Source organism: Entelurus aequoreus, linkage group LG16, assembly GCF_033978785.1.
Source record: "Entelurus aequoreus isolate RoL-2023_Sb linkage group LG16, RoL_Eaeq_v1.1, whole genome shotgun sequence".
Lineage (NCBI taxonomy): Eukaryota > Metazoa > Chordata > Actinopteri > Syngnathiformes > Syngnathidae > Entelurus > Entelurus aequoreus.
In genome coordinates this window covers 1071769-1094441 of record NC_084746.1, presented here as the reverse complement: position 1 = coordinate 1094441, position 22673 = coordinate 1071769, and the positions used below count along the sequence as shown (strand labels likewise).

The following is a 22673-nucleotide window of genomic DNA, read 5'->3' as shown; positions in this document are numbered from 1 at the left end:
AGTCGATGTTTGTGTTCAAACAACGTTCCAGGACCCGGAAGTAGGGGCTAATAGCAGGTGGCTGTGCTATAGTGACGTGTGTTAGCTGGGAGTCACTGCATGGATTAAATGTACATTGTTTGTCAATGACGCATTTACTAATGTGAAATATGCCATCTGTTGTCTGTAATTATAGCAACATTCCTCAGTGTGACCTGCTGTGATGTGTCTTTAAGTTGGCTCATTCATTTGAAACAACATCCATCCATCTTCTTCCGCTTATCCGAGGTCGGGTCGCGGGGGCAGCAGCCTAAGCAGAGAAGCCCAGACTTCCCTCTCCCCGGCCACTTCGTCCAGCTCTTCCCGGGGGATCCCGAGGCGTCCCCAGGCCATCCGGGAGACATAGTCTTCCCAACGTGTCCTGGGTCTTCCCTGTGGCCTCCTAACCTTTGGAAATTATTTTCTGGAATCCAGAAGTTGTCCACGATGGCCTCCTGCACATCAGTTGGCCAGAGTCAGCTGCAGAGGATCATCAGAGATTTACATGGTAAATAAAAGACGCACTGGTTTACTCCATCACACTGCGAGTGAGCTGTTTCTAACGTTTTCTTACGTTTGTGTCTTAGATGCCGTGCTACAGTTGAGTCAAGAACACGATGAGTATTCGGAACCTGTAACCGACAACAGCGCCAACCTGCGCAAGTTCTTCTGCAAGCTCGAGTACCTGCTGCAGGTAGGTTCAGTGCGGTGAAGTGACCACGCACATCAGTTCCCACATTTTTCCATTTAATACAAACCCCGTTTCCATATGAGTTGGGAAATTGTGTTAGATGTAAATATAAACGGAATACAATGATTTGCAAATCATTTTCAAGCCATATTCAGTTGAATATGCTACAAAGACAACATATTTCATGTTCAAACTCATAAACATTTTTTTTTTTGCAAATAATAATTAACTTTAGAATTTCATGGCTGCAACACGTGCCAAAGTAGTTGGGAAAGGGCATGTTCACCACTGTGTTACATGGCCTTTCCTTTTAACCCTCCTATTGACCTCGATTTTTGCCTACACCATCGTTCCTCAGGGGTCACATAGACCCCAGAGATGTAAAGCTCTATAAGTTGTTGTGTGTGGGAGTAAGACACATGATCCAATTGACTTTTTTGTGCTCCCAAGTCTTCTGAACACAGAGAAGTCAACTCTGAGTCGATCTGACCATCATACACTGAATTATTGTTGTTTGAATACCGTTTGGTGTCAAATTTGACCATTTTTTATTGATTTTTTGGCACACTACGCCCCCCCCCCCCGGATAACCTCCCAGTGGTAAACCACTTATTTGTGCTCCTAGGTCCCCTGAACACAAAGAAACAAATTGTGAGTCAATCCAACCATCTTAGACCGAGTTATCGCAGTTTGAATACTGTTAGGCGGCCATCATTGAATGTGACCGAATTGTATTAATTGTATGGTGTTGTTGTTGTTGTTGTTTTTTGCCATTTAGATTGCACTTAGTCAGGCTTCTACCCTAAGACCAGCTATAGCTCTTAGGGTCATGGAAGCACGCAAACCCCCTGACCACGATAAGGTGGCAATCCTCCAGGGGGAAGTTTTTTATAACTTTTTTTTTTTTTCTTTTTTTTTTTCTTTTTTTTTTTTTTCAACAACAACAAATATCTGACCGTTGGCCATTTGGAGTGTCCATTTGAAAATAACAATATTCGTCTCACTCTCCAAGAAAGGGTCAAGCACAAACCCTCTGACCAGGATAAGGTGGCAATCCTCAATGGGGGAAGTTTTTTTATTACTCTTTATATTTTGTATTTTTTTTTGTTTTGTTTTGTTTTTTTTCAACAACAACAAATATCTGACCATTGGCCGGCCATTTGGAGTGTCCATATTTGAAGAAAAAAATAACAAGACAGTAGGCTATTTACCAAAAATATTGTCTTATTTCAAAAAAACTAAAATACTGTAAAAGTCTGCCACTCCTATTTTTTCACAGACTGCAAAAAGTAGCCTAGAGTCTACCTCTCTCAAGAAATGTAAAACAAATGAAAAATGGCAATATTCATCCCCCACTCTCCAAGAACGGGTAAAGCACTACTGGGCACATGATCCACAACGGATGTGCTCCTTGCAGATGTATTTGCCACATCCCCCACATGTATTAGTTGTCTTGTTATCGTTCCTAGTGGAACAGATCTGGCACCTGCCTCGTTTTTGCCCTCTGGCCACTGGAGGATTGGAGGTGTGTGCCTCCCTCTGAACATCCTCCACTATCACCACAGCAGCCGCTGAGGCTCTTGGTAGGACAACTCTTCGTGCAATTTGGGGTTGCACCAGCGCGTACCCCAGCTGTTCCAGGAACAGCCTCCTCCGGTACAGCTTTTCGCTGTTCCAGCCTTCACTGATCTCCCTCCAAAGCACAAAAGCGTTGTAGGCACTCACATCGATGATGTTGAAGAATACAACAAGGGGCCATCGTGCAGTCATGCGTCGGCAGCTGTACGTGCCTGTGACTTTATCCAGGTTGTCAACACCACCCTTTGTGGCATTGTAGTCCAACACCATTTGTGGCTTCTTGTCCTCCCTGGTGCTGAGCTGGGCATCCTTGTGCATCGTACTCATGAGCACAACGTTCTTCCCTTTCTTGGGGCAATACGAAACAGCTGTGGCGTTCTCAGTGAAGGCAAACACTGAGGATGTAGCCTGTCTGTTCTTGATTGCAACAAGCTCAGAGGGAAGCTCTGGCTTGTTCTTGCGGACTGTCCCCAGCATGGTGACTTTCCGCTTTGCGAGTTCTTCACCAAGGGCATAGGAGGTGAAGAAGTTGTCGCACGTTATATTGTGCCCCTCCAGTCCCTCAGCCATGTCCAGGACAACCCTCATGCCCTGATTTTTTTCAGGTGCTTCCCCAGGGGCTTTGCCGGTGTAGACCTGCATATTCCAGGCATAGCTCGACTGGGCATCACATGCTGCCCATATTTTAATGCCGTATTTGGCTGGTTTACTCGGGATGTACTGTCTAAATGGACAGCGGCCACGAAACGCCACCAGACATTCATCCACAGTCACATGGGGGCCTGGGTTGTAAAGCAATGGCAGTTGCTGAACCCACTTGTCCCATACATCCCGGATAGCTGCCAGCTTGTCATGTTCTCTCCGGCCCTGTCTTTTCTCTCTGTCATCGAACCGTAGGACACGAGACATAATATGGAATTTCTTCAGAGACATGGTGGCTGGGAAGATGGCCCTTCCAGTCTCTTTATTCCACAGGCTTTCTGCTGCCTCGCCTTTGGACTTGTACACGCCCCCCAAAATGAGCAACCCGATGTATGCCTGCAAGTCAATTGCATCGATCGGCTTCCAACTGTCCCCAAACACACGACTCCCCTCTAAATTGGTCATCAAGAGTACATGGTTCTCAATTGATGGTGTCATGAGGAGCTCAAATGCAGATTTTATGTCTTGGACACGGCTAATCGCATATCGGGTTGGGCCTGGAACCATTTTGATGACATTACCAGCGCTAAGTCTACCCTGCCGTTGACGTGGGGCAGGGGACCACGACAACTTTCCATTTTTGGACAGGAAAATGTCTGCTGGTGTTCCAGTGTTGACAGGAACTTCAGCATCAAGGGTCTCATCCTCATCAGAGGACGATGCCCCATAATCAGGGTCTTCCACAACATTGTCTTCGATTTCAGACACATTTTCCTCTATGTCTACCTCTTCACTAAAAACCTGATCCAAAACCTCCTGGACAGAGAACGTCTTGTGGTTTGGCATCATCAAACTCAAAACAAGAGAGAGAGAGAGAGAGAGTATATCACAAACAGCAGCAGAGAAATGGTTTAGAAGGCAAACTCGAAACAAGAGAGAGAGAGAGAGTATATCACAAACAGCAGCAGAGAAATGGTTTAGAAGGCAAACTCGAAACAAGAGAGAGAGAGAGAGAGTATATCACAAACAGCAGCAGAGACAGCAGCAGAGAAATGGTTTAGAAGGCTGCTATGCGAGTGCTTTTATATGTTTGCTCCTCCCCCCTCCCCTCCTCCTGTTCTCACACGGCGCGGGAACGGAATGTTTGAACTGTTCCGACATCCCGCCATTCCGACAGAGTATAAATTATAAATTTATTTTCAAGACCATTTATCTCAGTGGTTTCTGCATCAATTACTAATAAAGATCTACTCACTGCTTTTTTCTGTGTTCAGGGGACTTAGGAGCACAAATAAATGGTTTCCTACTGGGATGTTCGAGGTAGAAAAACGCTAAAATGGCCACCAAACGCTACTCAAACCACACTAGTTCAGCATGTAATAGTCAGATAAACTCACAGTGATTGTTCCATTTCATTTCTTGTGTGACACTTATATGGAAAACTGAGTTTATATGTATTTGTACGTTCAGAAATTACGAAAATCACTTTTGGTCACATTCAAGACCAAGCCTAACAGTATTCAAACTGCAATAACTCGGTCTATGATGGTTGGATTGACTCACTATTTGTTTCTTTGTGTTCAGGGGACTTAGGAGCACACATAAGTAATTTCCCACTGGGGGGTATTTGGTGGGGGGGGGGTGCAATGTGCCGAAATATCTATGGAAAACTGTCAAAATGGCTGCCAAACGATATTAAACCAACAATAATTCAGTGTATGATGGTCAGATCAACTCACAATTGAATTCTCTGTGTTCAGATCACTTGGGAGCACAAAAAAGTCAATTGGATCATGTGTCTCACTCTAACACACAAAGACTTATAGTGCTTTCCAATCCTGGGGTCTATATGACCCCTGAGGAACGATGGCGTGGTCAAAATGTGTACAGAGAAATGAGAAACAATCATGCAGTTGATTTTATATTTTTCTGTGTCTCCCTGATGGATTAGGAAAAGTCATGAAATATTAGGAAGAAAAACTAATGACAACCATCTTTTTAGAGACTCTCAAAATGCCTTGGGGTCACATTGAACAATAGGTTTGGGAAGTGAGGAGACACATTTTTGAAGTGGAATTCTTTCCCATTCTTGCTTGATGTACAGCTTAAGTTGTTCAACAGTCCGGGGGTCTCCCTTCTGCTATTGCAGGTGCCACACATTTTCAATGGGAGACAGGTCTGGACTACAGGCAGGCCAGTCTAGTACCCACACTCTTTTACTATGAAGCCACGTTGATGTAACACGTGGCTTGGCATTGTCTTGCTGGAATAAGCAGGGGCGTCCATGGTAACGTTGCTTGGATGGCAACATATGTTGCTCCAAAAGCTGTATGTACCTTTCAGCATTAATGGTGCCTTCACAGATATGTAAGTTACCCATGTCTTGGCCACTAATACACCCCCATACCATCACACATGCTGCCTTTTACACTTTGCACCTAGAACAATCCGGATGGTTCTTTTCCTCTTTGGTCCGGAGGACACGACGTCCACAGATTCCAAAAACAATTTGAAATGTGGACTCGTCAGACCACAGAACACTTTTCCACTTTGTATCAGTCCATCTTAGATGAGCTCAGGCCCAGCGAAGCCGACGGCGTTTCTGGGTGTTGTTGATGAACGGTTTTCGCCTTGCATGGGAGAGTTTTAACTTGCACTTACAGATGTAGCGACCAACTGTAGTTACTGACAGTGGTTTTCTGAAGTGTTCCTGAGCCCATGTGGTGATATCCTTTACACACTGATGTCGCTTGTTGATGCAGTACAGCCTGAGGGATGGAAGGTCACGGGCTTAGCTGCTTACGTGCAGTGATTTCTCCACATTCTCTGAACCCTTTGATGATATTACGGAGCGTAGATGGTGAAATCCCTAAATTCCTTGCAATAGCTGCTTGAGAAAGGTTGTTCTTAAACTGTTCAACAATTTGCTCAGGCATTTGTTGACAAAGTGGTGACCCTCGCCCCATCCTTGTTTGTGAATGACTGAGCATTTCATGGAATCTACTTTTATACCCAATCATGGCACCCACCTGTTCCCAATTAGCCTGCACACCTGTGGGATGTTCCAAATAAGTGTTTGATGAGCATTCCTCAACTTTATCAGTATTTATTGCCACCTTTCCCAACTTCTTTGTCACGTGTTGCTGCCATCAAATTATAAAGTTAATGATTATTTGCACAAAAAAAAAAGTTTATCAGTTTGGACATGAAATATGTTGTCTTTGTAGCATATTCAACTGAATATGGCTTGAAAAGGATTTGCAAATCATTGTATTCCGTTTATATTTACATCTAACACCATTTCCCAACTCATATGGAAACGGGGTTTGTACAATGGATGCACGTGTCTTCCAGTTTGACCTGAAGGAGAAGACAACCTTTCTCGGACAGAGAAAAGACTACTGGGATTACTTCTGCGACTGCCTGATTAAGATCAAGGGTGCTAATGATGGCATCCGTTTTGTAAAGTCCATCCCCGAGGTAATCCCACCGTGCACACCACCACTGACGCGCGCACACACACACACACGCACACACACACACACACACACACACACACACACACACACACACACACCTGAGATGCGGCATTGCCGTGCAACACAAGCACGGACACAAATATACTGAGCGTTTAATCGTCTAAATAATCCTTTGGTCAGTCGCTCGGCGCCACTCACACACCAATTCATTGGGCTTCTTCCACCTGGGACAACTCTTCTTTCCTCTGCGTTTTCACAGGAATCTGAAGTGGTGAGCTTTTTCCTCTGACAACAAACTTCCCGAGTTAATGCACAGTTTAGTCTTAACTCACTTTTTAAAAATTATATTTATTTTTGTTCTTGAACAGTGAAGAATTGGTAGCAGCTACTGTATGTTCTTGTCACGTCTATTGACCCGCAGAGGATGACAGTGGTACCAAAACCCTCACAAATGATAGGGATTCAAAAAGTAAAAAAGAAAAAAAACATTCATTCATTTTCTGCGGTTAAAACTTAGAATTTACAACTATCTATATGAATTCCCAAATAGCACTCACTCACATCGCTAATGTTAGTTTTGCTCAATAAATGCAGATCAAGTTTATGCAATTTAATGCTCATATTTTTCATGAAAAAAAACAAATAATTTCATTCTGTTTTCATTTGTGTTACAGTAGGTCACACTGTAATATGATTGTAATGAATGTAGTTCATAAGTAAAAAATATACAACTATTATTATTAGGGATGTCCGATAATGGCTTTTTGCCGATATCCGATATTCCGATATTGTCCAACTCTTTAATTACCGATACCGATATCAACCGATACCGATATCAACCGATATATGCAGTTGTGGAATTAACACATTATTATGCCTAATTTGGACAACCAGGTATGGTGAAGATAAGGTACTTTTTTTTAAAAATTGTAAAATAAGATAAATAAATTAAAAACATTTTCTTGAATAAAAAAGAAAGTACAACAATATAAAAACAGTTACATAGAAACTAGTAATGAATGAAAATGAGTCAAATTAACTGTTAAAGGTTAGTACTATTAGTGGAGCAGCAGCACGCACAATCATGTGTGCTTACGGACTGTATCCCTTGCAGACTGTATTGATATATATTGATATATAATGTAGGAAGCAGAATATTAATAACAGAAAGAAACAACCCTTTTGTGTGAATGAGTGTAAATGGGGGAGGGAGGTTTTTTGGGTTGGTGCACTAATTGTAAGTGTATCTTGTGTTTTTTATGTTTATTTAATAAAAAAACCCAAAAAAAACCCCCCCAAAAAAACAAAAACGATACCGATAATAAAAAAAACGATACCGATAATTTCCGATATTACATTTTAACGCATATATCGGCCGATAATATTGGCAGGCCGATATTATCGGACATCTCTAATTATTATAATAGATTTGTAATTCAAGTAAAAATATACTGTATCAGTTGAGCTTTATTTGGCCTATTAGAGTTACCTTGCCATGTATACACTTGATTCTGAACTCAGCCTAAATACATCCAAAACCCACTTACAGACATTATATATACACCATACATCACAGGGTTTTAATTTCTCTTTCAGTAGTCTTGTGTTGTGTTCCATCAGGCACAAATATGAAGGTCCCTCCAGCTGGTGTCCTGGAAGGAGGCTGTCTTACGCAAATCTCTCCATCTGCTAATGTAGCTAAGACGTTAGACTTGCAGAGGGACACTGGTGCAACGCTGAGGAGGCCTTTCTTTTTTTAATAAACGGAAGGGATCTATTTTCCAAAAGCATAAAGTTAAGAATACTGCTCATACTATTAGTCTGTTTGGATTATGGACAATTCGCCATTTTACCAACTGTAAAGACACAGTATTTAAATATCCAGTCCATGATCTGTTATCAATTTTGTTGTTGTGTGTGTGTGTCCTCAGTTAAAAACCTCTCTAGGTAAAGGAAGGGCCTTTATCCGCTACTCGCTTGTTCACCAGCGTCTTGCGGACACGTTGCAGCAGTGTCTCATTAATCAGAAAGTCACAAGGTCAGTAAGAAAGCATACACACAAATACAAATACAACTACATTTGTTGTCAGCCATGTTTTATGTAACGTGCCTGTATTGCAGTGTTTTTTCCCAGGAAGTGTGACTCCCTCTTCCTTATTTGTTTGTCTTAGTTCTCCTTCCGCACTACCTACTCACTTCTCAAAAACAAAAACTCCACCTTAATTGGAGACAGACTATGCTTCTATGCAATGTGTAATCCACAATAGTAAACATATTGTAAATGACATACAACAACTATTGTAGAGTTTGTAAAATCCCCCCAAAATGGATTAATTCGCTGGAATATAAAGACAATATATCATACATCCGTAAACGTGGATGCATATGCAAAAGTGCAATATATTTATCTGTACAGTAATCTATTTATTTATATCTGCACTTTATTGATTTTTTATCCTGCACTACCATGAGCTAATGCAACAACATTTCGTTCTTATCTTTACTGTAAAGTTCAAATTTGAATGACAATAATAAGGAAGTCTAAGTCCAAGTCTAAGTGTACCTCCATATTCCTCAGCAACTGGTATTATGCTCGGAGTCCATTCCTGGACCCCCGCATCACCTCGGACATCATAAACCACCTGTACGAGCTCAACCAGATCCAATTTGATTTGGCAGCCCAAGATTACGGTCTCGACGTTGACTGGCCGGCCTTTGCCAGGTAACTGTCGCTGACTTGTGTTGACATCAGCTGATGAAGACTTGTATTGTTTTTGAAAAGCCTAACCTCGACTGAGACTGATAGCCATTTCTACTACATGGTCAACCGAGTCCCAAGCATGAATAGAAACTACAAACTAAATATACACACTAGAATTAGCTTACCCTGTTCTTCTAAGTGTGGATGCTGCAGTGTTATTAATACTCCGCAGTCTCAACTTTGCTGCAGCGTCCTGTTTTTTTGCGGTCCACAGTTTCCTCCTGGATAAAATGTGTCTCTTTACTCTTGTCCTTTTTTTTTGGTAAAAGTTAGAAGATTTATTCGACTGACATGAATCAACTTCATTTCTTGCTTTTCTTCATATGGAAGACGGACATTAGGGGCTGGCTCATCATTCCTGTGGAGGCCTCCTAGTCGTTGCTCCAGTGTCAACAGTCTGGTCAGCAGCTATTCCCAGATCCAGGTATAACATATAAAAACAAATGAAGTTTTTGTTTGAAGATGAGATGCAAAAGGTCCTATGTTCCATCTGCCATCCAGGATAAGGAGGTCCCAATCCCAGACTTGAGTCACCTAACTGATCTTGGAGGCCAGGGAGAAGCCTCACCCTACGGCATTGCAGAGAATCTCCCCTTTGACCTCGCTCAATCCGACCTAAGGCAGCACAAGCATCTGGCACGGGTGGAGGAACTTAACAAAGAGGCGGCACAGCTGAAAGATGTCGTGAAGAACCTTCAGGGTCAGTTGGTAGAAGCTCAGAAGACCACGGGCCCCCTGCCTACTACAAAAATGGATGTCAGTAATCACTATCAGACATGTTGGGAAGGTAAAAACAATGAGCTTCAGAATAGACTGACAGCCACTGAGAACAAAAACATGGAGCTTCGGTCAAAGCTGGATGAGGCTCTTAAAGAAAAGAAAAGCTATTGCGACTCTGCCTGGAAGATCCAGGAACTTGTGGAGAAACTGAAGATGGTGGAGGAAGAGAAGTTGGAGGCCAAGAGGGAGGCAGATGACAGAGCCAGGCATTTAGAGCGTATGTCTCAGGAGCTGAAAATAAAGGAAGAAGAGTTTAGGACCAGCACAGAGAAGCTGGCCAATGTCAAATCCATGGCCCAGGATGAGCGCGAGGACACCCTCAAGCGTCTGGAGGAGCTCCAGTGTGCCGTCAGTCGCATTCAGGGAGCCTTGTCGCTGAAAGAGAAAGAGAGCGGAAACTTGAGAGCGCAACTTCAGCACCTGCAGGCCTCGCTAGAGTGCAGAGAACGACAAGCGGAGGACCTGCGGAGGAGGCTGCAGGAGGAGCGTGACGAGATTGAGCGGAGATGCAGCGTCCGAGATAGCCAGAATGAAACTCTGGCGGTTCAAGTGCTGGATCTGCAAAAAAGCCTTAAAAACAGAGAGCGAGAGCTTACTGTCAGCTCAGAGAGGATCAAGCACTTGGAAGAACGTTTGGAGAAGCTGAATGTCGAGGCAGGGACTCCGATTTCTAAAGCGGCTGAAGATGACACATTCGAACAAACTGGGAACCTCGAGAACTACAAAGCCCAGCACTGCGAGCTGAATTTCACGATACTGCAAGCCTTTAAAAAGAGCGAAGAGAGCGTCGTTGAGCTAACTCGCAGCAGTGAAGCCTTGTTAGACCAGCTCGCTGCTTTGAGGGCTTCTGAGAAGCATCTCAAGGTAAGGTTGGAGGCTGCAGAGCTGTGCTTGAAAGAGCGTGAGAAGAAGCTTCTAGATAAAAACTGCCATTTGGAAGAGCTTGTAGAGAAGGCTTTTCTCGAGAAGGAGCAATCTGACACTCAACTGAAGAACATACAGCAGGAAAATGGAGAGCTCCGAGAGTTTCAGTCCTCGTTGAAGATTCAACTGGCCGAGGCTCAAGAGGAGCTAGACTTGCTTAGCGTCAAAGTGTCCAATTTGGACGAAAACCTCACAGAGTCCCAAAAAAAACACGCCGAGCTGCTGGTAAAAATCCAGGAACGGGAGGCACAGCTCCAAGAGCAGACGGCTCAATGTGGTCTTCTGCAGGCTCGAGCTGAGGAGCTTGAGAGCAGGGCCTCAGAGGTGCACGATGAAAAGGGGGCGTCTGAAAGCAATGAGAAAATGCCAAAGGTTCACCAGGAACATCTGACATCTGAGAACAAAGAAGGTCCTTTCAGGCTGGTGATCGCTGAAGCTCAGCTGGAGCTCAACCTGAGGGAGGTGCACCGGCTCAGGGAGGAAGTGGTGGAGCTCAGGGCTCAGCTGCTGTCCGGCAACGAGGAGAGAATGAAAGCTCAGGCCCTTCAGGAAGTGACAGAGTTCTCCAGGGAGGATCTTAGAGTCTTGACAGAACAACTCAAGGCTCAAGTGGAGGAGCTTAACAGGCGGCACGTAGATGAAATTCTGCGTTCTCGTGAGCGTGAGGATGTGCTGATCCGCGAGCGAGATGGTGAGGCTCAGGCTCGGACCGGCCTCGCTGCAGAGGTAACGGCTTCTGGAGAGGAGCTGCACAAGCTCAAGCAGCGCTATGACGCCATGTGCCTGGAGAACAGTGACTCCAGGGAGGCATTGCACCGGGCCAACACTGAAACCGCCGAGCTGGGAGTTCGCGTGTGCATGCTCACGGCCGAAAAGGAGGAGGCCGACCTGCGCTGGGACAGCCTCTCCAAGAGGTTGCGTGAGCTGGAAGATGAAGCCTCAAAGGAGGACACAAGGTTGAACGCTCGCACTGAGCAGCTCCGCCTGGAAAACCAGCAGCTCCTCAGCAAGCTCCACCAAGAGAAGGGCCTGACGCAGAAGCTGCAGGAAGAACTTTACAAGGCCCGGAAGGACATAGAGACGCTGCAGGACAGAAGCCGTGAGGAGGTGGAGGCTTTCCGTGTGGAGTTGAGCAACCAGGCCTTCAGCCACAGCGGCCAACTGCAGGTCAGACAGACACCTTCAAATAGTTTTGGGTGAAAAAGCTTACAGACAAGCTACATCATCATTTGTGTTGTCGTCATTTAGAGTATGAATGAAGAGTTGTTGGATGTGAGGTTACAACTGATGTCCGAGCAGGAGAAAGCAGTCGAGATGGAGAACAAACTAAAGCGATTAGAGGTGAGAATATCTTAAAAGTCCCATGTTATAGTATTAGTCAACAATTGGAACTAGGTGTCAGAGGTGCAACAATAGTGCATTGGAAGTGCTTTGTCTTAAATCTGGCCTTCATGCTGTATTGCGGACAGTTTAATGGGGCTTTTAGTAAGCCCTACTGGGAACACACCAGTTTGTGTGTCTATTGCTTTAATGCTAATTAACTGTGTCTGTAGCTTTAATGCTAAGAAATACAAAGTGTGTCCAAGAAGCACTATCGTGTACTTTTGACAAATACACTGTAACTGTTAGGGCTGTGAATCTTTGGGTGTCCCACGATTCGATTCAATATCGATTCTTGGGGTCACGATTCGATTCAAAATCGATTTTTTTTTTTCAATTCGACACGATTCTCGATTCAAAAACGATTTTTTTTCCCGATTCAAAACGATTCAATACATAGATTTCAGCAGGATCTACCCCAGTCTGCTGACATGCAAGCAGAGTAGTAGATTTTTGTAAAAAGCTTTTATAATTGTAAAGGACAATGTTTTATCAACTGATTGCAATAATGTTAAATTTGTTTTAACTATTAAATGAACCAAAAATATGACTTGTTTTATCTTTGTGAAAATATTGGACACAGTGTGTTGTCAAGCTTATGAGATGCGATGCAAGTTTAAGCCACTGTCACACTATTGTTCTTTTTTAATTTTTTATAAATGTCTAATGATAATGTAAATGAGGGATTTTTAATCACTGCTATGTTGAAATTGTAACTAATATTGATACTGTTGTTGATAATATTCATTTTTGTTTCACTACTTTTGTTTTGTTCTGTGTGGTGTTTGTGTCTCCTCTCAATTGCTCTGTTTATTGCAGTTCTGAGTGTTGCTGGCTCGGCTTTGCTTTTGGAATTGGATTGCATTGTTATGGTATTGCTGTGTATTGTTTTGTTGAATTGATTAAATACAAATACATTTTAAAAAATAGTTTTTTTAAAAATGAGAATCGATTCTTAATCGCACAACGTGAGAATCGCGATTCGAATTCGAATAGATTTTTTCCCACACCCCTAGTAACTTTGCACTTGTCCAACAATGGAAAATGCAACTTTAAGAAGTGGGACAGGAGGACACAAACATTAGCAACACTAGCGTAGCTATGTTTGTAGGGAGGTGAATCTTACAACAACTCAGATTCAATTCTGATTCATTGAGTGACAATTTGATTTAGAATTGATTCTTAATTCAACACCTTTCTCAAAATATATGGTATAAAAAATATTACTAAGTTCTTTCGAAGCAAGTTACAGGTTCCTCTTGTCTACAGACGTATGCACACGTGATTCAGATGTGAATTCATGTTATTTGATTACCCCTATATGTTAGCTGCATGCTAAACATTATGCTCACATTTTAACATGATTGATTGATTGATTGATTGAAACTTGTATTAGTAGATTGCACAGTTCAGTACATATTCCGTACAATTGACCACTCAATGGTAACACCCCAATAAGTTTTTACACTTCTTTAAGTCGGGGTCCATGATAGGTTTCTAGGTTAGCCTATAACAAGAAAAAAAACAAACTAAGTAGTCTCACAACTCCCATGTCTGTAGCTGACAGTTGGCAGAGCCCCCGGCTTTATTTTGAGATGCATAGTTTTTTCCAAAACCGTCGTCCGTGACGTGGCGGCATATACACAAGGTGGGCTCATTAAGCTGTGGACAGGAGGTCAGAGTTGTCCATTCTTCAACTTCAAAAACAAAGAATTGAAGCAAACACGTGAGGGAGATGATAGGTTTTTCTCTACTTTGGCGTACTTCTTTGAAAATACACTGTTGAATGTTAAACACCACATTACATCGACATCCATTGCTTTCGGTCTCCCCTAGAGGGGGGGGGGGGGGTTACCCACATATGCGGTCCTCTCCAAGGTTTCTCATAGTCATTCACCGACGTCCCACTGGGGTGAGTTTTTCCTTGCCCGTATGTGGGCTCTGTACCGAGGATGTCGTTGTGGCTTGTACAGCCCTTTGAGACACTTGTGATTTAGGGCTATATAAATAAACATTGATTGATTGATTGATTGATACAGCATCAGTGATTCCCACACATTCATTTCTTTGTGGCAGCCCGCCACGAAAGAATTACGTCCGCCACAAATAAAAAAAATAAAAATAAAAATAAACCTTTTTATTTTTTTATTTTTTATTTTTTATTCCTGTCCAGCTTCTCAGGCAAATCATATAGTTGATGTAGATGCCCATATAGGCTGTTCAGATTTACTTTACAAAAGAGAAGTGTAGGATACTTCTCTTGTTGCCTTATTTGTATTTGACCACTACTGTTTTCTGTTTATTTGTTACTGACTGTGGCAGGACACCTCTGCCTCTGTTTCACTTTATGTTGCTGGTAAATAATATGGTTGTAGTAGTAGGCTAAAGTTAAATTATTTAGTATGCACTAATTAAAGGGGCAGAGCTTTAAGAGACATTTTAGCTTTTATATTTTATAAGATATATATTTTTTGTAAGAACCACAATTAATAAATATATTTCAGTGAATAACTTATTGTTCAAATCTGTATATAAATATGTACATAAAGTGTTGTAATTATATTGTAAAATGGATGGATGGATGAATGGATGGATGGACGTTTAAAACAAAACTGTTATTATTAATTAGTAAGTATACATTTTTTTTAGCATTTTTAGAGAAAATCATATCATTGTAGTAAATTATGCAAATTACTCGATGATGTCATGGTGACCACGCCCATAGCCACGCCCCCACCGCCACAGGTATCTTGGCAGTTTATGGGAAACACTGAGCACTAATATGATGCTCCTGATGATAATGATGTTACTATTACACATCTTTCGTAACTCATAAATAATCCTCATATGGAAAGAAGGCAGTTGTATAGTTAGAAGGGAACTAAATACACTTTAAAGGAGATGTGAGATATCACTACTGGTATGTAATGAATATTGCTCATAAGAAATACTGTTAGATGAACATTATTATTATTATTTTTACATTTGATAATTAAAGTTATTTATTGAGCTTTGTTTGGGCTGTGTTGCAAAACCGGTCATTAAAAAGTCACGTTGGTGTAATTGTTAGGGTGGATGACAGTTCAACTAAAACAAATCATCTCTTTAGATACAAGTTTACATACTGTAATGTGGTCGTCATACAGTAGATCTTTGCATACAAACGATGTCTCATTGTGACGGTGCCGTTGTTAGGCTGAGGCGCAGAGTTCCCGCCAACACCGAGTGGAGAAAGACATCCAGATGACCCAGTCGGAAAATCTCACCCAGCAGCAAAAAGAGTTAATCCTTCTGAAAAATAATTTATCAAGGTGAGATGTTTGTATAATCATCCGTAAGCTTTAAAACCGTGTGTAGCATTTGGAAATGCTTGTTTATGTTCATCGGCGTGTTTAATTCCAGCATGGAGTTTTTTCCTACCATTTGATTGTTTTTCTTGTCACTAATCATCCTATGTTTATGTTCAGAAGTGAGGAAGACCTGGAGAGGGCTCGGCGGGACTGTCTGGAGCTCAGGGACACTTTGAAAAGGCTCACATTGGACAAAGAGAACTTTGACCTGAGGACGGCCGTCGGAGTTGACGACCTGTACCGCACAATGGTGGAGGAGAGGATTGTGAAGCTCATCAGGTATACAAATGCTGTAAATTCACCGTTAACATCGCACTTAACTTAACACTTAACTTAACTTGTAGGGAGAAGGACGAACTGTGGCAGAAGATGGACGCCCTGGAGTTTGAGAAAAAGCTGCGCGACGAGGAGACGGCGCGGGACTTCAACTACTGCCTGAGCTGTCACACTCCCTTCGGATGGTGGCTCCGCAAATACTACTGCAGGTCGGACGGACACCACATTCATGTTCCACTCCCCCACATTACTTCTGACATTCAATGGCTCATTTCACGGTCGTTAAAAGTGCTTGGCTGTGTCTCAATTGATGCACTTCCATGACTACACTTTGTATTTTGACCACACTTAGAAATACATCAAAAGGCAATGTGCTGTCACTACCCGGATGTTGCACTCAACAATGGTGTGCTTACAGCATACTTGCCAACCTTGAGACCTCCGATTCCTGGAGGTGGGGTGGGGCGTGGCCGGGGGCGGGGCGGAGCGTGGGGCGTGGTTGGGGGCGTGGTTAAGAGGGGAGGAGTATATTTACAGCTAGAATTCACCAACTCAAGTATTTCATAAATATTTCATATATGTATATATATATATATATATATATATATATATATATATATATATATGTATGAAATACTTGACTTTCAGTGAATTCTAGCTATATATATATATATATATATATATATTTATTTTATTATACATATAAATAAAAGAAATACTTGAATTTCAGTGTCCCGGAGGCTATCCAGTAGATGGCAGTAATGTCCTGTTTAAGAGTGTCACAACATTGCTGTTTACGGTAGACGAAAACGTGACTGCTGTTGTTGTGTGTTGTTACCGCGCTGGGAGGACGTTAATGAAACTGCCTAACAGTAAACCCACATAAGAAACCAAGAACTCGCCCTCCATCATTCTACAGTTATAACGTGATTGGGCAGGCACGCTGTTTATATCGTGGGAAAGCGGACGTTAAAACAGACTGTCGCCGCTGTCCCCACTCAGGTCCGCATGGAGCTGGAGGGGGCGTGGCCTCCAGCTCCGGCTGAATTCCGGGAGTTTATCGGGAGAACATTTCTTCCGGGAGGCTATCGGGAGAGGCGCTGAATTCCGGGAGTCTCCCGGTAAAACCGGGAGGGTTGGCAAGTATGGTTTACAGCGATCGACCCTCAATAATCGCTATCTTGGCTACACAGCAAAAGAGGAGAGACCTATGGTGCGTTCCATTTGTACTAGGAACCCAGTTCCAAGTCGAAATTTCAATTGGAATGCGCCACGAGGTTGGATTTACGACTTGGAAAGTCGGAATATTCTCACCAACCTCGAGTTCGTTTTCAAAGCTGTCTGGATGTAAACAGTTATATCCGCTTCTACAAACCCCGTTTCCATATGAGTTGGGAAATTGTGTTAGATGTAAATATAAACGGAATACAATGATTTGCAAATCCTTTTCAAGCCATATTCAATAAATGCACTACAAAGACAACATATTTGATGTTCAAACTCATAAACATTTTTTTTTTTTTTGCAAATAATAATTAACTTAGAATTTCATGGCTGCAACACGTGCCAAAATAGTTGGGAAAGGGCATGTTCACCACTGTGTTACATGGCCTTTTTTTTAAAAAAAACACTCAATAAACGATTGGGAAACTAAATGTTGAAGCTTTGAAAGTGGAATTCTTTCCCATTCTTGTTTTATGTAGAGCTTCAGTCGTTCAACAGTCCGAGGTCTCCGCTGTCGTATTTTACGCTTCATAATGCGCCACACATTTTCCATGGGAGACAGGTCTGGACTGCAGGCGGGCCAGGAAAGTACCCGCACTCTTTTTTTACGAAGCCACGCTGTTGTAACACGTGCTGAATGTGGCTTGGCATTGTCTTGCTGAAATAAGCAGGGGCGTCCATGAAAAAGACCGCGCTTAGATGGCAGCATATGTTGTTCCAAAAGCTGTATGTACCTTTCAGCATTAATGGTGCCTTCACAGATGTGTAAGTTACCCATGTCTTGACCACTAATACACCCCCATACCATCACACATGCTGGCTTTTACACTTTCCGTCGATAACAGTCTGGATGGTTCGCTTCCCCTTTGGTCCGGATGACACGATGTCGAATATTTCCAAAAACAATTTGAAATGTGGACTCAATTTTCCACTTTGCATGAGTCCATCTTAGATGATTTCAGGCCCAGAGAAGCCGGCTGCGTTTCTGGGTGTTGTTGATAAATGGCTTTGGCTTTGCATAGTAGAGCTTTAACTTGCACTTACAGATGTAGCGACCAACTGTAGTTACTGACAGTGGTTTTCTGAAGTGTTCCTGAGCCCATGTGGTGATATCCTTTAGAGATTGATGTCGCTTTTTGATACAGTGCCGTCTGAGGGATGGAAGGTCACGCTCATTCAATGTTGGTTTCCGGCCATGCTGCTTACGTGCAGTGATTTCTCCAGATTCTCAGAACCTTTTGATGATATTATGGAGCGTAGATGGTGAAATCCCTAAATTCCTTGCAATAGCTGCTTGAGAAAGTTTTTTCTTAAACTGTTCAACAATTTGCTCAGGCATTTGTTGACAAAGTGGTGACCCTCGCCCCATCCTTGTTTGTGAATGACTGAGCATTTCATGGAATCTACTTTTATACCCAATCATGGCACCCACCTGTTCCCAATTAGCCTGCACACCTGTGGGATGTTCCAAATAAGTGTTTGATGAGCATTCCTCAACTTTATCAGTATTTATTGCCACCGTTCCCAACTTCTTTGTCACGTGTTGCTGCCATGAAATTCTAAAGTTAAGGATTATTTGAAAAAAAAAAAATGTTTTATCAGTTTGAACATCAAATATGTTGTCTTTGTAGCATATTCAACTGAATATGGCTTGAAAAGGATTTGCAAATCATTGTATTCCGTTTATATTTACATCTAACACCTTTTCCCAACTCATATGGAAACGGGGTTTGTATAATTTACGTTGTTAGCACTTCTGATTAGTTTCTGTCGCAGTTAATCAGCCATAAACAATGTATAGTTGTATGTTTATATATGGTGATGTCACACCACATTTATATATATGTTCCTCATCGCTAGCAATAGCGTCTGTGTTTTCTCTTCATCCACCGTGTTTGAAGGTTTGCAGAGCATATTTTCCCATAAGTTGATTATATTCAGACAAGGCAAGCGCAAAAATAGCTTTCCTGAATGTGGCCATCTTAATTTCAGACTTTGTAACTGGAACGCTCTCCACTCTGTAGTGACGTAATTCCCAGCTCCGACCTTAGCATTATTCCAAGAGTTGCAATTCACAATTAAAAACGATAGTAGAGGAGAAAGCAAACTGCTATAGTCATTTCCGGTAAGAGCGCAAGGACAGTCATCAATTTGGGACAGCACTTGGCGGGTAAACAGGCATATTCGTAGCAGGCTGTCTTTAAGTAATGTTGTTATTTTCCATGCCACCACTACAAGCATGCCTGATAGAATTAAAACTTGATTGAAACTTTTATTAGTAGATTGCACAGTACAGTACATATTCCATACAATGGACAACTAAATGGTAACACCCCAATACGTTTTTCAACTGGTTTAAGTCGGGGTCCACGTTAATCAATTCATGGTAAAAAAAAAAAAAAAGCAGTCAAAAGTAGCCTCCACTTTTCAAAATTCTCTAGTTCAATGCTAATTTACATTGGATATGCCATATACTGTACATGCTACTGAATAGCAACAGCAGTTTTACATGTTGATTTTTTATTTGTTAATGAAATCTACAACTAAAACGCACATTAGAATCAAACAGCTGGTTTGTTATAAGTACAATACCTAAACCAGTCTTTCTCAAACAGTGGAGCGGGCCCCCCTGGGGGGTCACGGTGCAATGTAGGGGGACGCGTAACCTCGGGGAACATGCTTTTTTTGCTGTAGCAGAATATGATGAGCGTATGTCCAACGTGGCTTCACTGTAGCCACGGTGGGGGACGAGGAAAGTGTGTGTTGTTTCCTTTATTTTTGATAAGCTTACAATGTCATGCAGAGGTATTGTCATAACAAATTTATCGACAAAATATACTATTTTTAGTCATGGTGGAGAGTGGGGGGGGGCGAAATATTTTCTTCTTCAGAAAATATTTCAGAAGCACTGACCGAAACTGTAAACACTTTTTAGGACTCAACAAAAGACAAGACTGGCACATCCAACTTAATGGAAAAGACTATTTCTTGACTATGGCAACACACCTACGACAAACTGAAATGAATACCTGATACTCAATAGTAGGGATGTAACCATATTAAAATTTCATATCACGGTTATAGTGAGCAAAATGATTACTATTATTATCATGGTGTTGTTTAATATGTTCAAAAAGTACTTATACACCTACTATAAATGTTCAACCAAGTTAAAAAAATTAACAGGATACATTGACACAATACACTCTCAATACACAAAAGGAGCATTAAATATTGAACTTAATTCTTAAGAGCCGTCATTTTTCTCTTTGAGTCTTGAAAAATGTTCATCTTTCTTTATTTTATAAATATGATTGAAAGATTTATTGTTAATAAATGGGACGCTTTGCGTTCCCAAACAGTCATCTCTGTCCCGACAATCCCCTCCGTGGTAGCAGGAACCCCTATATACTACGCTAATTACACATCAAAACCCTGCTGCTTATAGTCGGGTGCGGCTTATATGTGGAGCAATATGTATTTTCCCCTAAATTTAGCTGGTGCGGCTTATAGTCAGGTGCGGCTTATAGTCCGGAAATTACGGTAGATGTATGTTGTTTCTTAATGGAGAAAGACCTTAATGCCTCTCGTATTCATTTTAGCATTTAGCTAGTTAGCCAGCCATTAGCGCAGGAGCTTGCTTCTTCGTAAATAGCAGTGTTACTGGTCTGTGAGTTCATCAAAGTGCATTAATTAGTCACGTTTTTATTTAAAAATAATGTTATATAATACTAATACTAACAGTTTGGAGTTTTACCGCAGTTACTCAAAGGGGTAAGAAAACAAAATCTAACAGCTGGGCAGCACAGTTATCATTTTAAGCTTACTGTTAAATGTTACAATAAACATGTTTAATTGTATTATTTAACAAACAAATATTTATTGCTTCATGAACACAGAAAATGCTACTGTTGAGTACCAGTTTTGATACCTGGTATTGTTACCATATCTTTTCAAATGTGAAAGGTACAATCCCTACAACTGATGCCATATCCATCCATCCATTTTCTACCGCTTGTCCCTTTTGGGGTCATGGGGGATGCTGGAGCCTATCTCAGCTGCATTTGGGCGGAAGGCGGTGTACACCCTGGACAAGTCGCCACCTATGATACTGATGCCATAGTTTTCTTGAAATGACAATCCAAACGATATCCCCTTAACATAATGTCTGCCGGCCTCCAAGATATTTTTTTATTCCCTATATATACCGTATTTTTCGGACTATAAGTCGCACCAGCCGAAAATGCATAATAAAGAAGGAAAAAACATATATAAGTCGCACTGGAGTATAAGTCGCATTTTTTGGGGAAATGTATTTGATAAAAGCCAACAGCAAGAATAGACATTTGAAAGGCAATTTAAAATAAATCAAGAATAGTGAACAACAGGCTGAATAAGTGTACGTTATATGAGGCATAAATAACCAACTGCTATGTTAACGTAACATATTATGGTAAGAGTCATTCAAATAACTATAACATATAGAACATGCTATACGTTTACCAAACAATCTGTCACTCCTAATCGCTAAATCCCATGAAATCTTATACGTCTAGTCTCTTACGTCAATGACATCAATAATATTATACAATATTTTACGCTAATGTGTTCATCATTTCACACATAAGTCGCTCCTGAGTATAAGTCGCACTATGAAAAAAACTGCCACTTATAGTTCGGAAAATACGGTAATAAAATCATTCAAATTGAAGTTATTTGTTGATTCAAAAACCTAGATATCAAATGAGCACATTGTGACAGCACATAAATACAAAATATCCTATCTAACAATTATTGCAAATATCTGTTTTTTTTAAGCATGTTTTCTTTTAGCTTAAGACTAAGTTAAATAACCACTTTGAATGTATATGAATGAATGAAATAAGTTTATTTCGGTCATATAATCAACCATCAACCATTTTGTGTGAGCAGTTTAACAGTACAGATTATACATATTTAACAATCATACACATTTACACACAAAAATAAAATAAAATAAAAAGAATGACCAAAAAAGGAATAGGCTGAAGCCAAAGCTTATATTTGCCTATTCTATACTAGGCTGACCATATTCTGAAATCCCAAAAAGAGGACACATATATGCGGGCAGCGCGCCAAGGCCGGGACATTGAGGGTGTATATTGTAGCGTCCCGGAAGAGTTAGTGCTGCAAGGGGTTCTGGGTATTTGTTCTGTTGTGTTTATGTTGTGTTACGGTGCGGATGTTCTCCCGAAATGTGTTTGTCATTCTTGTTTGGTGTGGGTTCACAGTGTGGCGCATATTTGTAACAGTGTTAAGGTTGTTTATACAGTCACCCTCAGTGTGACCTGTATGGCTGTTGATGAAGTATAGCTTGCATTCACTTGTGTATGTGAAAAGCCGTATATATTATATGATTGGGCCGGCACGCAAACGCAATGCCTTTAAGGCACGCCCCCAATATTGTTGTCTGGATGGAAATCGGGAAAAATTCGGGAGAATGGTTGCCCCGGGAGATTTTCGGTAAGGGCACTGAAATTTGGGAGTATCCTGGGAAAATCGCGAGGGTTGACAGGTATGTCAATCAATCA

General features: G+C 41.6%; 1 protein-coding gene across 6 annotated transcripts in view; it reads left to right on the top strand.

Moving 5' to 3' along the window:
* The window catches only part of LOC133631484 (FYVE and coiled-coil domain-containing protein 1-like), a 47726-nt gene that overhangs the window by 173 nt on the left and 24880 nt on the right, over nucleotides 1–22673 (top strand). For 3 of the 6 annotated variants that reach the window (XR_009821471.1, XR_009821469.1, XM_062023716.1), the window contains exons 1-12: nucleotides 40–57; nucleotides 268–526; nucleotides 606–712; nucleotides 6284–6409; nucleotides 8340–8446; nucleotides 8987–9130; nucleotides 9500–9593; nucleotides 9671–12040; nucleotides 12122–12214; nucleotides 15449–15564; nucleotides 15721–15882; nucleotides 15948–16088. Coding sequence is in view for 1 of the 6 variants with exons in the window: in XM_062023716.1 (XP_061879700.1) it covers nucleotides 466–526; nucleotides 606–712; nucleotides 6284–6409; nucleotides 8340–8446; nucleotides 8987–9130; nucleotides 9500–9593; nucleotides 9671–12040; nucleotides 12122–12214; nucleotides 15449–15564; nucleotides 15721–15882; nucleotides 15948–16088 (3521 nt within the window). In the remaining 5 variants the exon portion in view is untranslated. Of the gene's footprint in view, nucleotides 1–39; nucleotides 58–267; nucleotides 527–605; nucleotides 713–6283; nucleotides 6410–8339; nucleotides 8447–8986; nucleotides 9131–9499; nucleotides 9594–9670; nucleotides 12041–12121; nucleotides 12215–15448; nucleotides 15565–15720; nucleotides 15883–15947; nucleotides 16089–22673 lie in introns of those variants that run through there. The other 3 variants (XR_009821472.1, XR_009821470.1, XR_009821473.1) reach the window with 3 other exon arrangements.